Source organism: Balaenoptera borealis (genome assembly GCF_965194805.1).
Source record: "Balaenoptera borealis genome assembly, chromosome: 3".
Taxonomy (NCBI): Eukaryota; Metazoa; Chordata; class Mammalia; order Artiodactyla; family Balaenopteridae; genus Balaenoptera; species Balaenoptera borealis.
The window spans coordinates 172,348,317-172,364,849 of record NC_138866.1 but is presented as its reverse complement, the minus strand read 5'-3'; the positions used below and the strand labels follow the sequence as shown (position 1 = coordinate 172,364,849).

General features: G+C 36.4%; 1 protein-coding gene across 8 annotated transcripts in view; it reads right to left on the bottom strand.

Moving 5' to 3' along the window:
- Nucleotides 1-16,533, bottom strand: part of ARMC3 (armadillo repeat containing 3) — a 98,811-nt gene that overhangs the window by 81,995 nt on the left and 283 nt on the right. Inside the window, exons 2-4 of one of the 8 annotated variants that reach the window (XM_082385365.1) lie at nt 13,542-13,590; nt 5,465-5,512; nt 5,070-5,187 (exon numbers count right to left, since the gene is read on the bottom strand). In XM_082385365.1, coding sequence (XP_082241491.1) covers nt 5,070-5,187; nt 5,465-5,512; nt 13,542-13,589 — 214 coding nt within the window. In that variant the 5' untranslated portion in view covers nt 13,590. Of the gene's footprint in view, nt 1-5,069; nt 11,526-13,541; nt 16,519-16,533 lie in introns of those variants that run through there. The other 7 variants (XM_082385368.1, XM_082385367.1, XM_082385366.1 and 4 more) reach the window with 7 other exon arrangements.

Below are 16,533 nucleotides of genomic sequence, written 5' to 3'. Positions count from 1 at the left end.
TTCATTTCACTGCTTTTGTCCACTGTTTTTCTGTTTTCTGTTTCATTGATTTTTGCTCAGGTATATATTATATCCTTATTGCTAATGCCTGGGTTTAATTAGCTCTTGTTTTTCTATTTTCTTAAAGTGGAAGCTCAGGTCATTGATTTGAGAGACGTTCTTGTTTTCTAACAGGTGCAATAAATTTCTCTCTAAATACTCTTTTAGTAGCATCCTACAAATTTTTTTTTGTTCTGTTTTTGTTTTTGCCACACCATGTGGCATGTGGGATCTTAGTTCCCTGAGCAGGGATCGAACCTGCACCCCCTGCATTGGAAGAGCATTGTCTCAACCACTGGACCACCAGGGAAGTCCCCCTGCAAATTTTTATATGCTGTGTTCTCATTTTAATTTGGATTTTCCTTCTGATTTCTACTTTCACTCACAGGTTATTTATTTATTATTATTTTTTAAAATTTATTTATGTAATTTATTTATTTTTGGCTGTGTTGGGTCTTCGTTGCTGCACGCGGGCTTTCTCTAGCTGGGGTGAGCGGGGTTTACTCTTCATTGCAGTGCGCGGGCTTCTCATTGCGGTGGCTTCTCTTGTTGTGGAGCATGGGCTCTAGGCATGCGGGCTTCAGTAGTTGCGGCATGCGGGCTCAGTAGTTGTGGCGCACAGGCTTAGTTGCTCCACAGCATGTGGGATCTTCCTGGACCAGGGATCGAACCCATGTCCCCTGCATTGGCAGGCTGATTCTCAACCACTGCGCCACCAGGGAAGCTCCTACTCACAGGTTATTTAGAAGTGTGTTATTTGCTTTCTGACTATTTAGTGATTGTCCAGAGTTCTTTGTGTTATTGATTTTTAATTTAATTCTAATATGGAATAGCATATATTTTGTATGACTGGAATTCTTTTAAATTTATTAAGGCTTGTTTTATGGCCCAGAATATAATCCATTTTGATAAATGTACTGTATGCACTTGAAAAGAATGTATACTCTGCTGTTCTTGGAGTGTTCTATAAATATAAATTAGGTTAAATTAATTTATATTGCTGTTCAAATCTTCTATATCCTTACAGATTTACTGTCTACTGGTTCTTTCATTTATTGAGAGAAGAGTATCAAAATCCTCAGCTATAATTGTAGATGTCTATTTCTCCTTGCATTTCTAGCTTCATGTAATCTGAAAGTCTGATATTAAGTACATTAATTGTTTAGGATTTTTCGTAGCATCTTCATTAATTGACCCCTTTATTATTATTATAAAATGGCCATCTTTATCTCTGGTACCACTCTTTTTTTAGTCTATTTTTGTGATATTAATATAGCTACTTCAGCTTTCTTTTGATTAGTGCTAGCATAGGATATCCTTTTTCATCCTTTTACTTTCAAGTTATTTGTGTCATTATATTCTGCGTGCATTTCTTGAAGGCATCATGCAGTTTGGTCTTGCTTTTTTTCTAATAAAACACTCTCTCCCTGTTAATTGATGTATTCAGACCATTTACATTTAATTTGATTATTGATATGGTTAGGTTTAAATATACCATCTTGTTACTTATTTCTTATGTGTTTCATTGTTGTTTTTCTTTTCTTCATTTCTGCCTTCTTTGTATGAATTGAATTTTTTATGATTCCATTTTGTTCCTTTGTTGGCTTATTTGATATCATTGCTTTGTTATTTTTGTGGTTGCATTAGGATCTGTAGTATATGTCCTAGCACAGTCTTCTTTCAAGTGGTAGTATACTACTTCACATACAGTACACTTATAATAGTATACTTCCACTTTTCACCTTTCTACCTTGGTTCTGTTGTCATATAACTTACTTTTACATATGTTTCAGACTGCACAATATATGATTATTAGTTTTGTTTAAAATAACCAATTTGCCTTTTAAGTGATTTAAATATTAAGCAAAAAAAACCTTATATGTTACCATTTCTAGTGTTCTATATTTATTCTTTTGTGTAGATCCATATTTCCATCTGGTGCCATTTTCTTTCTGCCTGAAGGACCTAGTTAATATAATTAGTAGTGTGGTTTTGCTTGCAGTGAACTATTTCAGTTTTTGAATGTTTGAAAAAGACTTTTTTCACTTATGTTTTCGAAAGATATTTTTGAAGGGTGTAGAAATCTAGGTTGAAAGTTTTATTTTTGTTTTCCGGTACTTTTTAAATTTTTTTAACTTTTACTGTAATATAGTTGATTTACAATGTTGTGTTAGTTTCAGGTGCACAGAAAACTGATTCAGTTTAAAGATATTGCTCCACTGACTTCTTGCTTGCATCATTTGTGATAATAAATCTGTTGTCATCCTTATTTTTGTTCCTCTGAATGTAACATTTTTTTCCTCTGGATGCTTTTAAGATTTTCTCTTTATCAGTCTTTTCAAGAAATTTGATTATAATGTGCCTTGGTGTAGTTTTCTTCATATTCATTGTGCTTCAGTTTCTTTAAGCTTCCTGTATCTGGGGGCTTAGAGTTTTCATCACATTGGGGGAAATTTTAACAATTATTTTTTCAAATACTTATTCTGTTCCTCACTCCTTTATTCAGAGACTCAAGTTACACATACATTGGGTCAGTTTTGATTTACAAATTGATTTATATCCTCATTATGCATTGTATTTTCCTGCTTTTTGTCACACTTGGTAATTTTTTAACTGGGTGCCAGACATAGTGAATTTTACCTAGTTGGGCAATGGATATTGTTGTTACCTTGAAATTTGTTCTGGGACACAGTTATCTGGAGAAAGTTTGATCCTTTCGGGTTTGCTTTTAAAATATTTATTTGATAGTACTAGAACAGGGCTCAGTCTAGGCCTAATTATTTCTAACTATTGAGGCAAGACCCTTCTGTGTACTTGCACAGTTCTCCATGAATCTTGAGGTTTTGCAGTCTGGCTGATGCGAACAGGCACTACTTCTGACCCTGTGTGAGCGCTAGGCACTGTTACCTCTAAGCCTGTTGGGTGCTTTGTCTGACTTCAAGTAGTCCCCACACATATACATGTGGATCAAGCTGAACACTTGAGTGGGACCCTTTACAGAACTCCTGAGTTCTCTCTCTGTGCAACTCTTTCCTCTCTGTTACTCTTTCCTGAAAACTTGCTGCCTTCATCTTCCTGGATTTTCAGGTCTATCGTCTCAACTCAGAGAGTCCACCAGGCTCTGCACAGGTTACCCCTTCCTGGGCTATGGCCTGGAAACTCTCTGAAATAAATAGGCTGGGGCAATCAGAGGGCTAATTTCCTTTGTTTCCTGTTTCTCAATGGTCGCTGTCCTTCATGGCCTGACATTCAGTGTGTTGCCAACTCTTACTTCGTATATTTTTCTGTTTTCTTATTTGTTCTGGTAAGGAGGGTAAATCTGGCCCCTTACTTCATCTTGGCAAGAAGGCAAAGTCCCATCATTTAACTTAAGAAAATATTTCAGAAAATACTGCTAGTACTGAACATCGAACTTACAATATAAAAAGAGATGACATGCTATGACTCTGTGCTATAGAAGCATGATCCAATGTCTCCCTGAAATTTGACCCAGTATTCTACACAATCTACTCATGAACCATACCTTCCAGAACCACTCTGATTTTTATCAGAATTCCCAGTGAAGACTAGAGTGAGGTGATGGTGATGACTAGCTAGGTCAGTATTTTACCATTTGCTAATTGAATGATTTGTTGTTCTCTCATATAAGTCCCCCAAACAATGTTTTAAAGTACCATTTCTTTAAAATCAAATTGCTCCCATTTTAGTTTAAGAAGGTTTTGTTAAAAATACCAAGCTACACTAAACTCTTCAAATATTTCCAATTTCAATGTTACATAGTATAATAAAAGTCTAATTTTATCACCACTTGGAATGAACTAAAATGTAACTGTCTCTTATGTTTGTAAATCCTCTATGAACAAGTCTTTCAATAGAATATAATTTGTAACATTTACAACATTTTAGTAAACTTTATATTTTACAACAGTTTTAGTTTTACAGAAAAATTTCAAAGATAATACAGATATTTCCCATGTGTCCCACACCCAGTTTCCCTGTTTTTACATTTTACATTAGTAGGGACATTTGATGCAATTAATGAACCAGTAATGATATGGTATTACTAATGAAATTCCACAGTTTATTCAGATTTCCTTACTGTTAGTTTTTCTTTTTCTGTTCCAGCATCCTATCCAGGTCCCCCATGACATTTAGTCATTGTGTGTCCTTAGCTTCTGTTGGCTATGAGAGTTTCTCAGACTTTCCTTGTTTTTGATAGCTATGACAGTTTTGAGAGTACTGGTTAGGTAATTGGAGGATGTCCCTGAATTGGAATTTGTTTTATTTTTTAAAAAAATCATATTTAGACTGGGGCTATAGGTTTGGGGGAAAATAACATAGAAGTGCCATTTTCATTATGTCATGTCAAGGGCACTTATTATCAAATGAGTTATCTCTGTTGATGTTGATTTTGATCACCTGGCAGAGGTAGTGTTTGTCAGGTTTCTCTGCTACAAACTTACTCTTTTCCCCCTGTGTCCATCTTGCACTCTTTGGAAAGATGTCACTATGCACAGCCCCTAAAGAATAGGAAGTTGCATCCCACCTCCTCAAGGGCAGAGTATCTGCATAAATTGGGATTCTTCTGCATTGGAGATTGGTCTTTTCTCTCCCATTTATTTACTTATTCAATCGTTTATTTGTCTGTATAGACTTATGGATATTTATTTTCTTCTTTAATATAAATTATAGGGCTATAAATCTAATACTTTGTTTATTTTGTTGCTCAAATTATTCCAGCTTTGATCCTTAGGAGCTCTTTCAGCTCCTGTGACATTTACAGTTTTTAAACTGCAATAAAGCCCTCAAAATGACTATTCTACCGATTGACTAAATTGCTCCTTAAGACTAGGTTAGGCACATAGGGAGATATATTACTTTCAGGTGATGCATTAAATGATATTCTGATTGTCTGAAAGAATTCATCAGACAGGAAGTAAGTTAAAGACTGGGGAGAAAAGTGCCCATTATGTAGCAAATATTTTTAAGAAACTAATGAACTAGAAAGATAAACTGAAAAAAATCCAAACCTTTTAAAGCAAATCTATAAATGGCCTCACATGCTTTAGCCAAAATTTCTTCTTCTGGAGAATTAAGCATTAACACCACGGTTGCTGCTTTTTTGCTTTCAATTGTTAATGGATCAAACTGAAATTCAAAGAGAAAAATATCAGAGCCACATGCGAGCTTTAAAAGCACATAAAACATGAGTGGTGTCTTGAAACTTAAAGAGAACATAATCTTACAAAAAGGATGTGGTCACTGCCCACAAAGTGCATTGTAAATTTTTTATTTAAAAACCATCACGGTTGTCAACATTGGCGGCTTTGGAATTCCTGGAGTATGGAGGGAAGAGCAAAGTATTTTGGAATCCGGCAGGTGTAGTCTCTCATTTTAGCCATGGGGAATCAAACTAGTTACTTACGCTGTTAGAATTGCAGTTTCCTTCTCTGAATAATGGGTATAATAATACCTATTGCAAAGGATTAAGGAGCGGATTAGAGATCATGTATGTAAAGCACTTATTTAGCACATTGTCCGGCACATAATAGATGCTCATTAAATAACATATATTAGTATAATTCTTAGTCAATACACAAGAATCCTTGAGAACCTGTATGTATTAGATGCCCTGACAGTCTCAGTGATCAGTACTTGCTTTCTAACCACTACACCCTTTCTTGAAAAGCAGGAATTACATATGTGAAACAACTAAAAAGCAAAAGATAACAGCATATCACAAAATATAAAACTGGATAAAATCTGGAACAGGGGAAAAGGTAATATAGTATAAAGAAAAAGTATAGGACTCTAAGAAGTCCTGTATCTTGCTGTGAGATCTTGAGAATTCATGTGGAGTTGAAATGAACAATAACAAATGCATGACCCCCCTGGGTTTTGTTTGGTCAAGGAGAAAACAAATTATTACACTATTTTTCTTCCATTTCCAGAGACCATGGAGGAGGAGGTTCTGCTTATGTTAAAGGAAAAAAATTTGAATTTCAAAGCTTTACCTGGTTCTTTGTGTTGGCCCTTTCTAAATGCACATCTTAATGTGTTTTGAGATATAGCAAAAATTGATGTTCAGTTTTGGGTAGAGGATGGAGAGATAGATTATTCTGAATAAGGAGATATAATTGTGTGAGGTTAAAAGAGTGAAAACAGAGAAGATGGCAGTAAGCAATGACCCGAAAGGACGTGGCTGGGATAAAAATACCTCTTGGAGGGAAAATGGCTGTTGGATTTTAGGAGAGCATTATCTAACATCCAAATTGAAGCTGTTGTTTGTGCATGTCTAGCTCTGTAGTGGAAGCTGAAAGAGTTATCAAAGCCTCAAGCCTCTTAGATTCTTTTTGGGAGACAAATCTTCAGTAAAAGTCTGCCATATGCACCAGGCTTGCGGCACTTACGGGTTCCAGTGACATGAACCAGTGGGAAAAAATGGCCTCTAGCAGAGCCTAGAGCAATGGCTAGGATGCTGTCTGCAACACTGACCAGGAGAGCATAAGGGCCTGGAAATCCAGAGAAATTTTAAGGAAGAACTTCTAAAAGTGCCCGGTGATTGAGGCTTGAGAAACATCTTAGATAGGCATTAAGGGGTAGCCCCAGAATGCCAGAGCACTTGGAGTCATCACTAGCTCACTAACCACGTCTTTTTTAATCTGAAAAATTAGGGAGTTGGATTATATCTCTCAGATCTCTTCCAGATATAAAATTCTAGGATTCTATGAAGTACAAAAACATATGACAGAGATGATAAATGTTGTGATGCGGAAGGGGGAGTTAATTTGAACTGGGATAAATGGAGAAAAGTCTGCGGTGGTGGTAGAATTTTAGATGCGATTTGAAGAATGGATACAATGGGGTAGGCTGAGATAAGGAGGAAGGATATTCAAATGGGGAAAATGACACCAGGAAGGTTTAAAATGGGAATGAATGCTGCATTTATGGTGTGTAAAATAGGAGTTTGACTGAATAGAAAATATGAAATAGGAAGCAGAAATATTACTGAAAAATAAGGAAAGATGAGGCCTCAGCAAGTGACCTAGACCTTCCCTTCACCAGCCCTCGAGGATAATCAACAAAGTTCAGAGGAAAGGATTGTGACTCTAGAAATTTATACCTTGCTAAGTTATCATTCATACGTGAAAAAGACATGTTCAGGCATTCACAAACTCAACAAGTATACCAACTGTACACGTAAACAAATTACTTGGCAAATACTTCAGCCAAGATTGGGGAGGACAAAATATAAACACAGTAGTGGTGGATCAATAAATTGATAAATTGATATTTAAACTGGATGATAATGATGGTCTGAATCACAGTGTAATTCTTAAGAAGGGATTTCTGAAGTAATGACATAATAAGAAAAAAAAGTTAATAATGATTTGGAATTAAAATTCTAGATTTTTTCAACAAAACTCAGGTAAAATTTCATTGATCTTATCATTACCTGAATTACATTATTTGTTAATTGACTGTTTGCCCCACTAGAATGTAAATTGCCTTGAGGCCTGATCTGTATGCCCAGGATGTAAAGGAATACTTGCATATGGTATGTACTCAATATTTGTCCAGTAAATGAATGACTTTCTTCAGACAAAAGATTATGTTATTTCTCTATCTTCACTACCTAGAACAACACCCAGTATATGGAAATCCTCAATAATGTCTATAAAGGAATCCTTATAATGTCTATAAAGGAATATATTAAAGTGCCTCTGGAAACTTCTTTTTTTATACATGTGGCCTTGAAGTGCCTTAACTGTTGTACTGTCTGTTGATGCCAGAAAATAAGATTCCAAATCTGAGGTTCACGGAGCCATCAGTGGGCTCCAGGGACAGCTTGTCTCTCTGAAATTGTGTGCAGAACTTTTGGTGTGCATTCTACAGGGAGAGAGTCCACAGTCACCATCCTACCCTCGTAAGGCCCCCGACCCACCACCAAACCCTTGAGAATCAAAGCCTTAGATCACCTTTTCCACTTAAGTCAGTTTCCCTAGCATCCTGGCTGGTTACCTTTCCTTCCATTTTAGAACTTCCACTTCAGAGACCTCTGATATTTCAGTATTTTTAAAGCTGATTTTACGAGCACGTGAATGAGTAAACTATGTTGAAGCGTAGATTTGTCGTGATCTCCACAGAATGGCTACAATTCTCAAAGGAGCAGGGTAGGTGGAAATACATTTAAATATCTTTTAATGCTCCTTCAGTGGTTCAGAAAATGTTTCGGTATTTTGCCATATCTTCTGGTCATCCTTAAGAAAAAGGTGATGGGGGTACAAGAAGCTTAAGAGGAAGTTTGAGACCGTGAGAGTTACCACTGTAAGAGCTGTCAAAGGAGGAGAAATACCAGTGTTTGGCAGACAGTGGAGAAACTTGGCATGACATGTGTTTCTCCTACAGAGCCTACGGCATTATAGTAATTTTTCATTAAAAAGGGCGCCGAGAATAAAATGATAGCTATAAAAGAATGCCACATGACTAAATATATAATCCTGTGCTGTAATTACAGATTCCATTTGCTTTCCCATGAAGAACTCATAGTCAGTCACCAACAAGCTGGTTGTGAAATTATAATTTCGTGCTCTGTACTGAATAAATGATGAACCAAAATTATTTACAAAGAGAATGAAGGAAAGGGGAAGCATTTTGGCTAAGCTTTGAGTTTTAAACCCAGTCAATTAGAGAAGCCATATACGTGTAGAGATGCTTTTCTACCTCTGTTAAGGAAATAAGACTATTTAGGATAAGGCTGCCCAACAGAACTGCAACGATGAAATGTTCTGATCCTGCATCGTCCAATCTGGCGGCACAAGCCCACGTGGCTCCTGAGCACTTGAAGTGTAACTGATGAGACTGAGGAACTGAATTCTTCATTTTATTTTTTATTGTTGATTTTAATTAATACAATTTTAGTTATTTTAAATATAAATAACCACATGTGGCCAGTGGCTACTGTATTAGACAGCACAAGTCTAAAAGAACATACAATTATAAAGCTGAACTCAGTGAAAAGAGATAAATCATGAGAGTTGAGTGATTTTTATGCTGCCGGTAAGTGCAAATAAAAGGCTTTTTTGATTTCTGTTGGAATGTGTTTACCAAGTCAGTGGTCTCCGATCACGAGGAGCCAATTGCACAGGAAAAGGGAGACAGATAAACAGAAGGAAGTAGACTGCACCACTCGAGCATGAACTTTTAGTACAGACTCTCTAGACATCACTTAAAATCTGCAAAAGGGTAAAGGTTAAAATGAAAACCGCTAAAATGGCCTTTCATTTGCTTTACAACCTGAATCAAAATAGCAAATCTTTAGAGCAAGGTGAGCAAGCCGATATTTATTTATACAGTTTTGTATATGTAGGTTATTTATACATACATCTGTGATGAGGGAGAAAGATAGGAAAATAAAGTCCCTAAGAGGCTTCATTCCTAGAAAAAAAGTCTATGGCAGTTTTGGCAGTCTATGACAGAGTTAGAGGTTGAGTTCTGAGGCTGATGAAAAGGGTCCAGAAAAACAAGACCCTGGGGACATCCCACTCGTCCAGGGAACTGGGTTTGGTTGTCCAGGTGAGGGAGCAGTTTCCACTATTGCCCGTTCCTCTGGTTCAACACCCACCATGCTTGGTTCCCTGTATGCACCTAACAGGAAGGCGTTGACCCATTAACATAAATGTTCAGTTGACTTGATACTTAACCACTAAGATTCCAAGGCCAAATCATAGTCTCTTGTGAGTTTAAATACTGTGGATTTACCCACTAAAGTTCAACTGCCTCTGAAACATAAGAGAATAAAATTTCTGTGCTCTTAAACTCGAAGACCTGACCATGAATCGTGATGGCTGTGCTCTAGGCCTCTGGGAACTTCAGTGGCCGGATGGGCTCTCACAGCTGATACCCCTGCCTCCTTGGACACTTCACGCAAACTTCAACAGTTTTGTACAATGATGGACAGCACCCTCAACTACATCATTAATAATTACATTTACTAAGTTCTTATCTAATGCCTGGCACTGTTCTAAGCATCTTTTACTTCTCTAACCTTGCCCCACTGCTGTGAGTGGGTATGCAGTGGACATGATTACATCCTCATTGGGGAATACCGAGGTTAGGAGATTTGCCCCAGATCACAGATGGTGGGTGATGAGGTGAGGATTCAGACTCTGACAGTATAACCCTGGAGCCCATACTCAGTAACCGAATATCATGCCTTATACCAAACATTGCCTACTAACGTTGTTTCTGTTAATAATTCTTTCGTGCAATCAGTCCACAGAAAAAGTCTGCCTTTTGTTAAAGCATCACAAACAACCTTTCAGCCAGACTTGGAAATAATTTGGGAAAGCATAATATAGTTGTGTTGGTTATTCAAGCCATATCTTCCCCCCATTCAGGCATCTTTTTAGCTAGTGTCCTCCTTTATGAGAAGAAACGGAGAGCAATAAACCATAAATGCACATATCAGTGTATGCTTTGACAATGAGAATACTAACAAAAGCAAAGGGAGCATTTTGTTTTAACCTTATCACCAAACACTCTTTTTTTTTGTCCCCGTTAACTCTTTTTTTCTGTCCCCGTTACGCATTTTAACCAGTAGACGAAAGACTAATAAAAATAAAAATCTTTGGAAACAATGTTTTAGGAGATATATATGGCAAATTGCCATGACTTGACACAGAAAAGGTTATTTTCTCAAGCAGTTATATGTCCCTCTTTTAAATCTGGTTTTTATTTCTAATGTGTACAACAAACCTTCAGACTTTGAAGAGGTATACCTCGGAACAAATTCCAAGTTCAGATAGTTTAAACTGTGCTATAGTGTTTTGAAGTATTAGAATTTATAAGACAGAACAGCAGTTAGATACTTTAATACTACTCTATCAGCTTTATTAACATAAAATCAGAGTAGGGGAAGGTTGGAAGGATCCTTGGGATTGTCAGAGAGCAACGGTCACTGTTAACACATGCCTTTGGCTGCCCTCAAGACTGCTGTGACCCAAGGAATCAAAAGCTAGATTTTTGTTAACTTGAGGATCGGAATTGTTTCTCAGTCCTTGATTGTGCTCCTCAAGGACTGGAGTACAGAGGACAACACCAGCAAGACATTATAAAGTTATGGAGCATGTATTAGACAAATGTATCTATTGTTTAATAGTTCCTTAATTCTAATTTTAATCAGAAAGTGTTTGTCGTCAAGTACTGTGTGCATGACTCCACTTTCTGGTAGTAATAGGATGTCAATAATGCTATTCTGCAGCAAAAAGAAGGGTAATGCAAATAAGATGCAATGAAAAATTAAGAGAATTTAGAACATTTTAGGAGTATATCCAAAGGAGAGCAGCCAGACTGATGAACTGTATCAGGAGACCACAGTGACCTTCTCTGCAAAGCTTTCCTAGACCTGGACAGACAGGTTTTCTGTAGCCTCTGTTTCCAGCTGCATTGAAGGATCATACAGGAGTTATATAGGGATGTGTGTGTGTGTGTGTGTGTGTGTGTGTGTGTGTGTGTGTGTGTGTGTGTGTGTGTGTGTGTAGCAGAATCTAAAGGATTCACAAGACAACAGGTCTTATTTACTGAGTGTTTTCTATGTGCTAGGCACTGTGAACTTCATGTACTCTCATTGTAATCGATAGAACAACCAAAATGACTTGGACATGACAATTCTCATTGAAGAGATTAAAAAAAAAAGCTGAAATAACTTGGCCAAATTTGGCAACTTCACCAAAATAACAGTTTATGAGAGGCAGAGCTGGGACAGAGGTCATATTTGTAACCACAGTGTTCCAGTGTTGTCGGGAAGATTCCTGCACTAACCTCAGTTTCTTTCAAACAGTAAAATCCTGCGAGTCTTTTGACTATACACAATTTTTTCTCATTCACATTTTATTTGAAGACAACCACACCAAATGTCTGTTTCAAAATAAGTTTTTAAATTGAAAATTGAGGACATTTTCTATTTTTAACATAATCAGTAGTTCATAAACTTTAAAGAGAGACAATAAAACCCTGCTTTAATTTTTTATCATAGCTTTTTTTTTTGTAATTAGAATAGGTTCTGTATCTCCACTTTCTGTAGAACAACTACAGTTCAAGAATAGTAGTTTCTTATAAACTGATTAACTCAGTATCCCAGTAAGCATAGCAGAAACCAAAAATTGGTGAGTTTCCATTTTTTTCAGATGGGTCCTTTTTCTTTTTTTACATCTTTATTGGAGGATAATTGCTTTACAATGTTGTGTTAGTTTCTGCTGTACAAAAAGGTGAATCAGCTATATGTATACATATATTCCCATATCTCCTCCCTCTTGCGTCGCCCTCCCTCCCTCCCTATCCCACCCCTCTAGGTGGTCACAAAGCACCGAGCTGATCTCCCTGTGCTATGCAGCAGCTTCCCACTAGCTATCTATTTTACATCTGGTAGTGTATATATGTCAGGGCTACTCTCTCACTTCGTCCCAGCTTCCCCTTCCCCCCCATGTCCTCAAGTCTGTTCTCTACGTCTGCGTCTTTATTCCTGCCCTGCCACCAGGTTCATCAGTGCCATTTTTTTAGATTCCATATATATGCATTAGCATACGGTATTTGTTATTCTCTTTCTGACTTACCTCACTCTGTATGACAGACTCTAGGTCCATCCACCTCACTACAAATGACTCAATTTATTTTCTCTTTATGTCATAGCTTTTTAACTCATATATTGTGATCATATTCCCATGCTATCAAATATTCAGTGACATCATTTTATCAAAATGGAATAATTTATTTAACTAAGTTTTTATTATAAAACATTTTTGTTACTTCTAATTGTTTACTTCTATAATCACTACCGCTATGGAAATAATTTTTTGTATGATCCATGCTTATTTACCATGACCACTTTAAATTATTTTACAACTTCTAAGATCACCTTGTCCCAAATGACCAACCTATTGGACATTGTTGAACCCTGCTTTTAAAAGGGAGAGACAAGGTTTTGTGTTGTGGGGAATGCATTATTCAAGCACTGGAAAGAGAAAAAGGTGATGAACACAGATTTTTCTCTCCATAGAATTGGAAAATACAGGACTTCCAATATCCAAATAGTCATCTTAAGACAACCTCACATACATACTTAATAGCTATAGCATAACTTCCAGTCATTTTTTAAAATTCATTTGGATAATTAACATTAATGAGAGACTGGCAAAGGTAAATTTAAAGTATTTGAAAGAACAAACCAAAACTATTTGTTCATTAACTAGGCTTATAAACATGCCATCCACATACTGGAAAAGCTAATAATTACTCTCTAATTGTGCTAATCAGGTAATGACAATGTTGTAAATGTTTGTTTACATAATGTTAGATTTCTCTGACTAATCTTATCATTAGTCAGACTTTGGACTTCTGCCACCATGCACTCATGTATATAGTGGTACATGCCAAACTGTTTCAACAGTTTATTTTTAAAACTGGTTGTTAACATGCTGCTAGTATTCAAATCAGAAACTTACCACATCCTTGGGAGGGGGCTCTGGTTCCTTCTTTATCTTTTTACCCATCCTGGAAAAAGATGCCACAAATGGTTAAAATGTCATTTGTACATTGTATATGTACAAATCTCTCAGTTACCTGCATTCCTAGGAGGAGATGTACTTCGTCCTCTAAATTTTACCTAAAAAGAAACTGGGCAATACACGTAGAAATTATTGCACATATACAAATATGTTACCTACATCCCAAACGTCACAATTTTAAAGGAACTTATTGATAAGATTGTTGGGCATTAGTCCTGGCTTCCAGTTTGGAAAGAAGGAGAATACATTAATGACATAAATTTTACTTACATAACAGGTAATGGTTTACCATGCTTATAGCTCACTTGTGTAGGGCTTGGGAGACCAAATCTAAATTACTTTTGAGATCTGCAGGAATGTTCTGCCACAAAGGGAGGGATTTTTGTCTGCTTTCTTGCACTGATGTATCCCAAGCACCTAGAACAGTGTCTGGTACATACTGGGCATTTGACATTTATAAAAATCATTAACTCTGTTGTTCCTGGGGGTAATTATTTTCTGAATGATATCCAAGATCTACCAAGACCAAGTGAACATATGTGTCATTTTCCCAGATAAAAAAATGTTTTCTCTAATGTATTCCATAGCTCAATAAAAAAGTAATTGAGAATCTCAAAAGATGTATTCTAGGGAAATTGGGGTTACTAACTCCACCTGGGTACAGAGAACTTTCCAAGATGCTGGTGACTGTTAAAATAACCCTAGAAATCTTTCATGTTTTCTCCAGTGAGAGTTTGTGGGGTTATGTTTGGTATTAGGGCAATCTCAGATGGTATATTCTAGTCTCAAGGGAATTACTATAGTCTCAAGAAAATTTTGGGAAGTAGGAAATCTTTGGAGAGAATCTACAATGTCAGGGTTAGTTCAGATGGCTTGCCAAGGGACAAAAGCAACTCCAAGAATTGATCACATAAGTTAAAAAGCCACATGTTCATAGAAACTCATAGTGACTTCTGAAAGACATCTATTCCAGGTCCCTAACTTCAAGTCACATAAATTTCAAGACCCTTGAGGGCCTGGGCAAGCTGATGCTGTGCACTACCTCATGCTATACCTAATATGTTAAAACATTAAAATACACCCACATCCCCTGTTAAATATAATTTTCATCATAAAAAAGCTTTGAAATTTTGCATTTGAAATGACTCATCAGTTTGTACACCTGGAAGTTCTTGCAAAATAAGAAAATTGTTTTCAAATGTAATTTTAATATTAATAAAACACTTAATATTAATTTTTGAATTTTCTTTTCATATTTTAGACCAAATGCTTTTTTTCAGATCCCAAATATCTTTCTTTCACAGATACTTGAAAAGCACAGAGATCCTAGACTTTGTGCCTATAATGTTTCAGGCAGACACACAGACTATTCTGGACAGATGAAAATCTGACCTATGATTTCTCTAGGAAAAAGAGATTTCACAGCTCTTTATAACCAATTCCAAGATATAGCAGCCTTTGCTTTACAAAAGAATTCCTTATGAATAACATTCAAGAAGCAAGTAAATTACACCCGTAGAAAGTTACTTGAAGTCATCTGATTTTCACTCAGGAACTTATTTTTCCCATTTCAGGATAGTGGTTTTGAGTAATTGCATACTGAAAAATACAGAGGCTGGAATAGCCTAAACATACAGGATTACAGAGATGGAACTGGTCCTTGGCAATATGGTGAAGTAGGAAGCATTTCGTTTGTTTTTTTTATTACCATATTGGATATAACAGTTTAATAAGGGAGAAAATACACAGTTGACATAGTCCAGGGGCAGTGAACCCCAGAGATGACCCTAAGGTTTTTTTTTAATTTGTAAGTTAAACATTTCACTTAAAATCAACGTGATACAACTAAATTACCTTATTTTATTCTTTAAAGACTCTTTTCCCTTTAAAGCTACAGAGACGTCAAATTAAGAAAATAAATCTCTTTGACTTTTTGAAGCAAACTAAATTTGTTTTCCTTGACTGTTTTACCACCTGCCCATTGATTTTTTTTATTGTGCTAAAATATACATCACATAAAATTTACCATTTTAACCATTTTTAAGTGTATAATTCTGTGTCTACTGTTCACTTATAAAGGTATAACATTTCATTACAGAGAATTTGGAAAACAAGGAAGGGAATATGGAATTTTAAAAAAATCACTCAGAAATAAGTTCAGGGAGATCAGCACTATTTGGATATAGCTCATGTTTTGTGTATTTTCTATAGTGATTTTACCATCTTACCTGGATTTCTATCTGCTATTCTCAACTTCCCTTCCTGGGACCATTTTCTTACTAAATTCTTAAACTAATGGACAAGTTCATGAAATCTCATTCTCCATTTATTGCTTCAATCATCATTAGTGGATCAGCATGTCATTTAAAATAATATTTTAAAATCCACCATCTAGCCAGTCCCCTGTTGTTGAGCATTTGTTTCCAGTTTTCTGGAATTATGGACAAGGTTGCAAATGAACATCCTTAGACAATAGAATTTTCATCTACATCTGCAACTCTTTCTTTAGGAGAAATCCCTAGTAGTAAAATAACTGGGTGAAAAGGTATGAACTTCACGGCATTGGACATGAAAACAAATCTGCTTTGAATATGCATCTTCTTGGTTACTGGAAAGGAGTCACATTTTTTCACGAATTTATTGATCTTTTTTGTGAATTTTCAGCCTATGCGATCTTAAACATTTTCTAACGAGATTTATTTTGAGGAGAAGGGCTAGAGCAATTGGGGACCCACTTTTTGAGTTGCTCAGAGTCAAGTAACGGAATCTTAGACCCTCAGATCCTCACTCTGGGCCTCAGTTTTGTCCCCTATTTGTTAGATAGGAGGCGGCCGGCACGCTTATGAAATCCACGGGAACCACAGTCTAACACTGCGGGCGTAAGGCAGGGACCCAGAGGTCCTTAGAAGGTGTTACCTCAGTTGCCTCA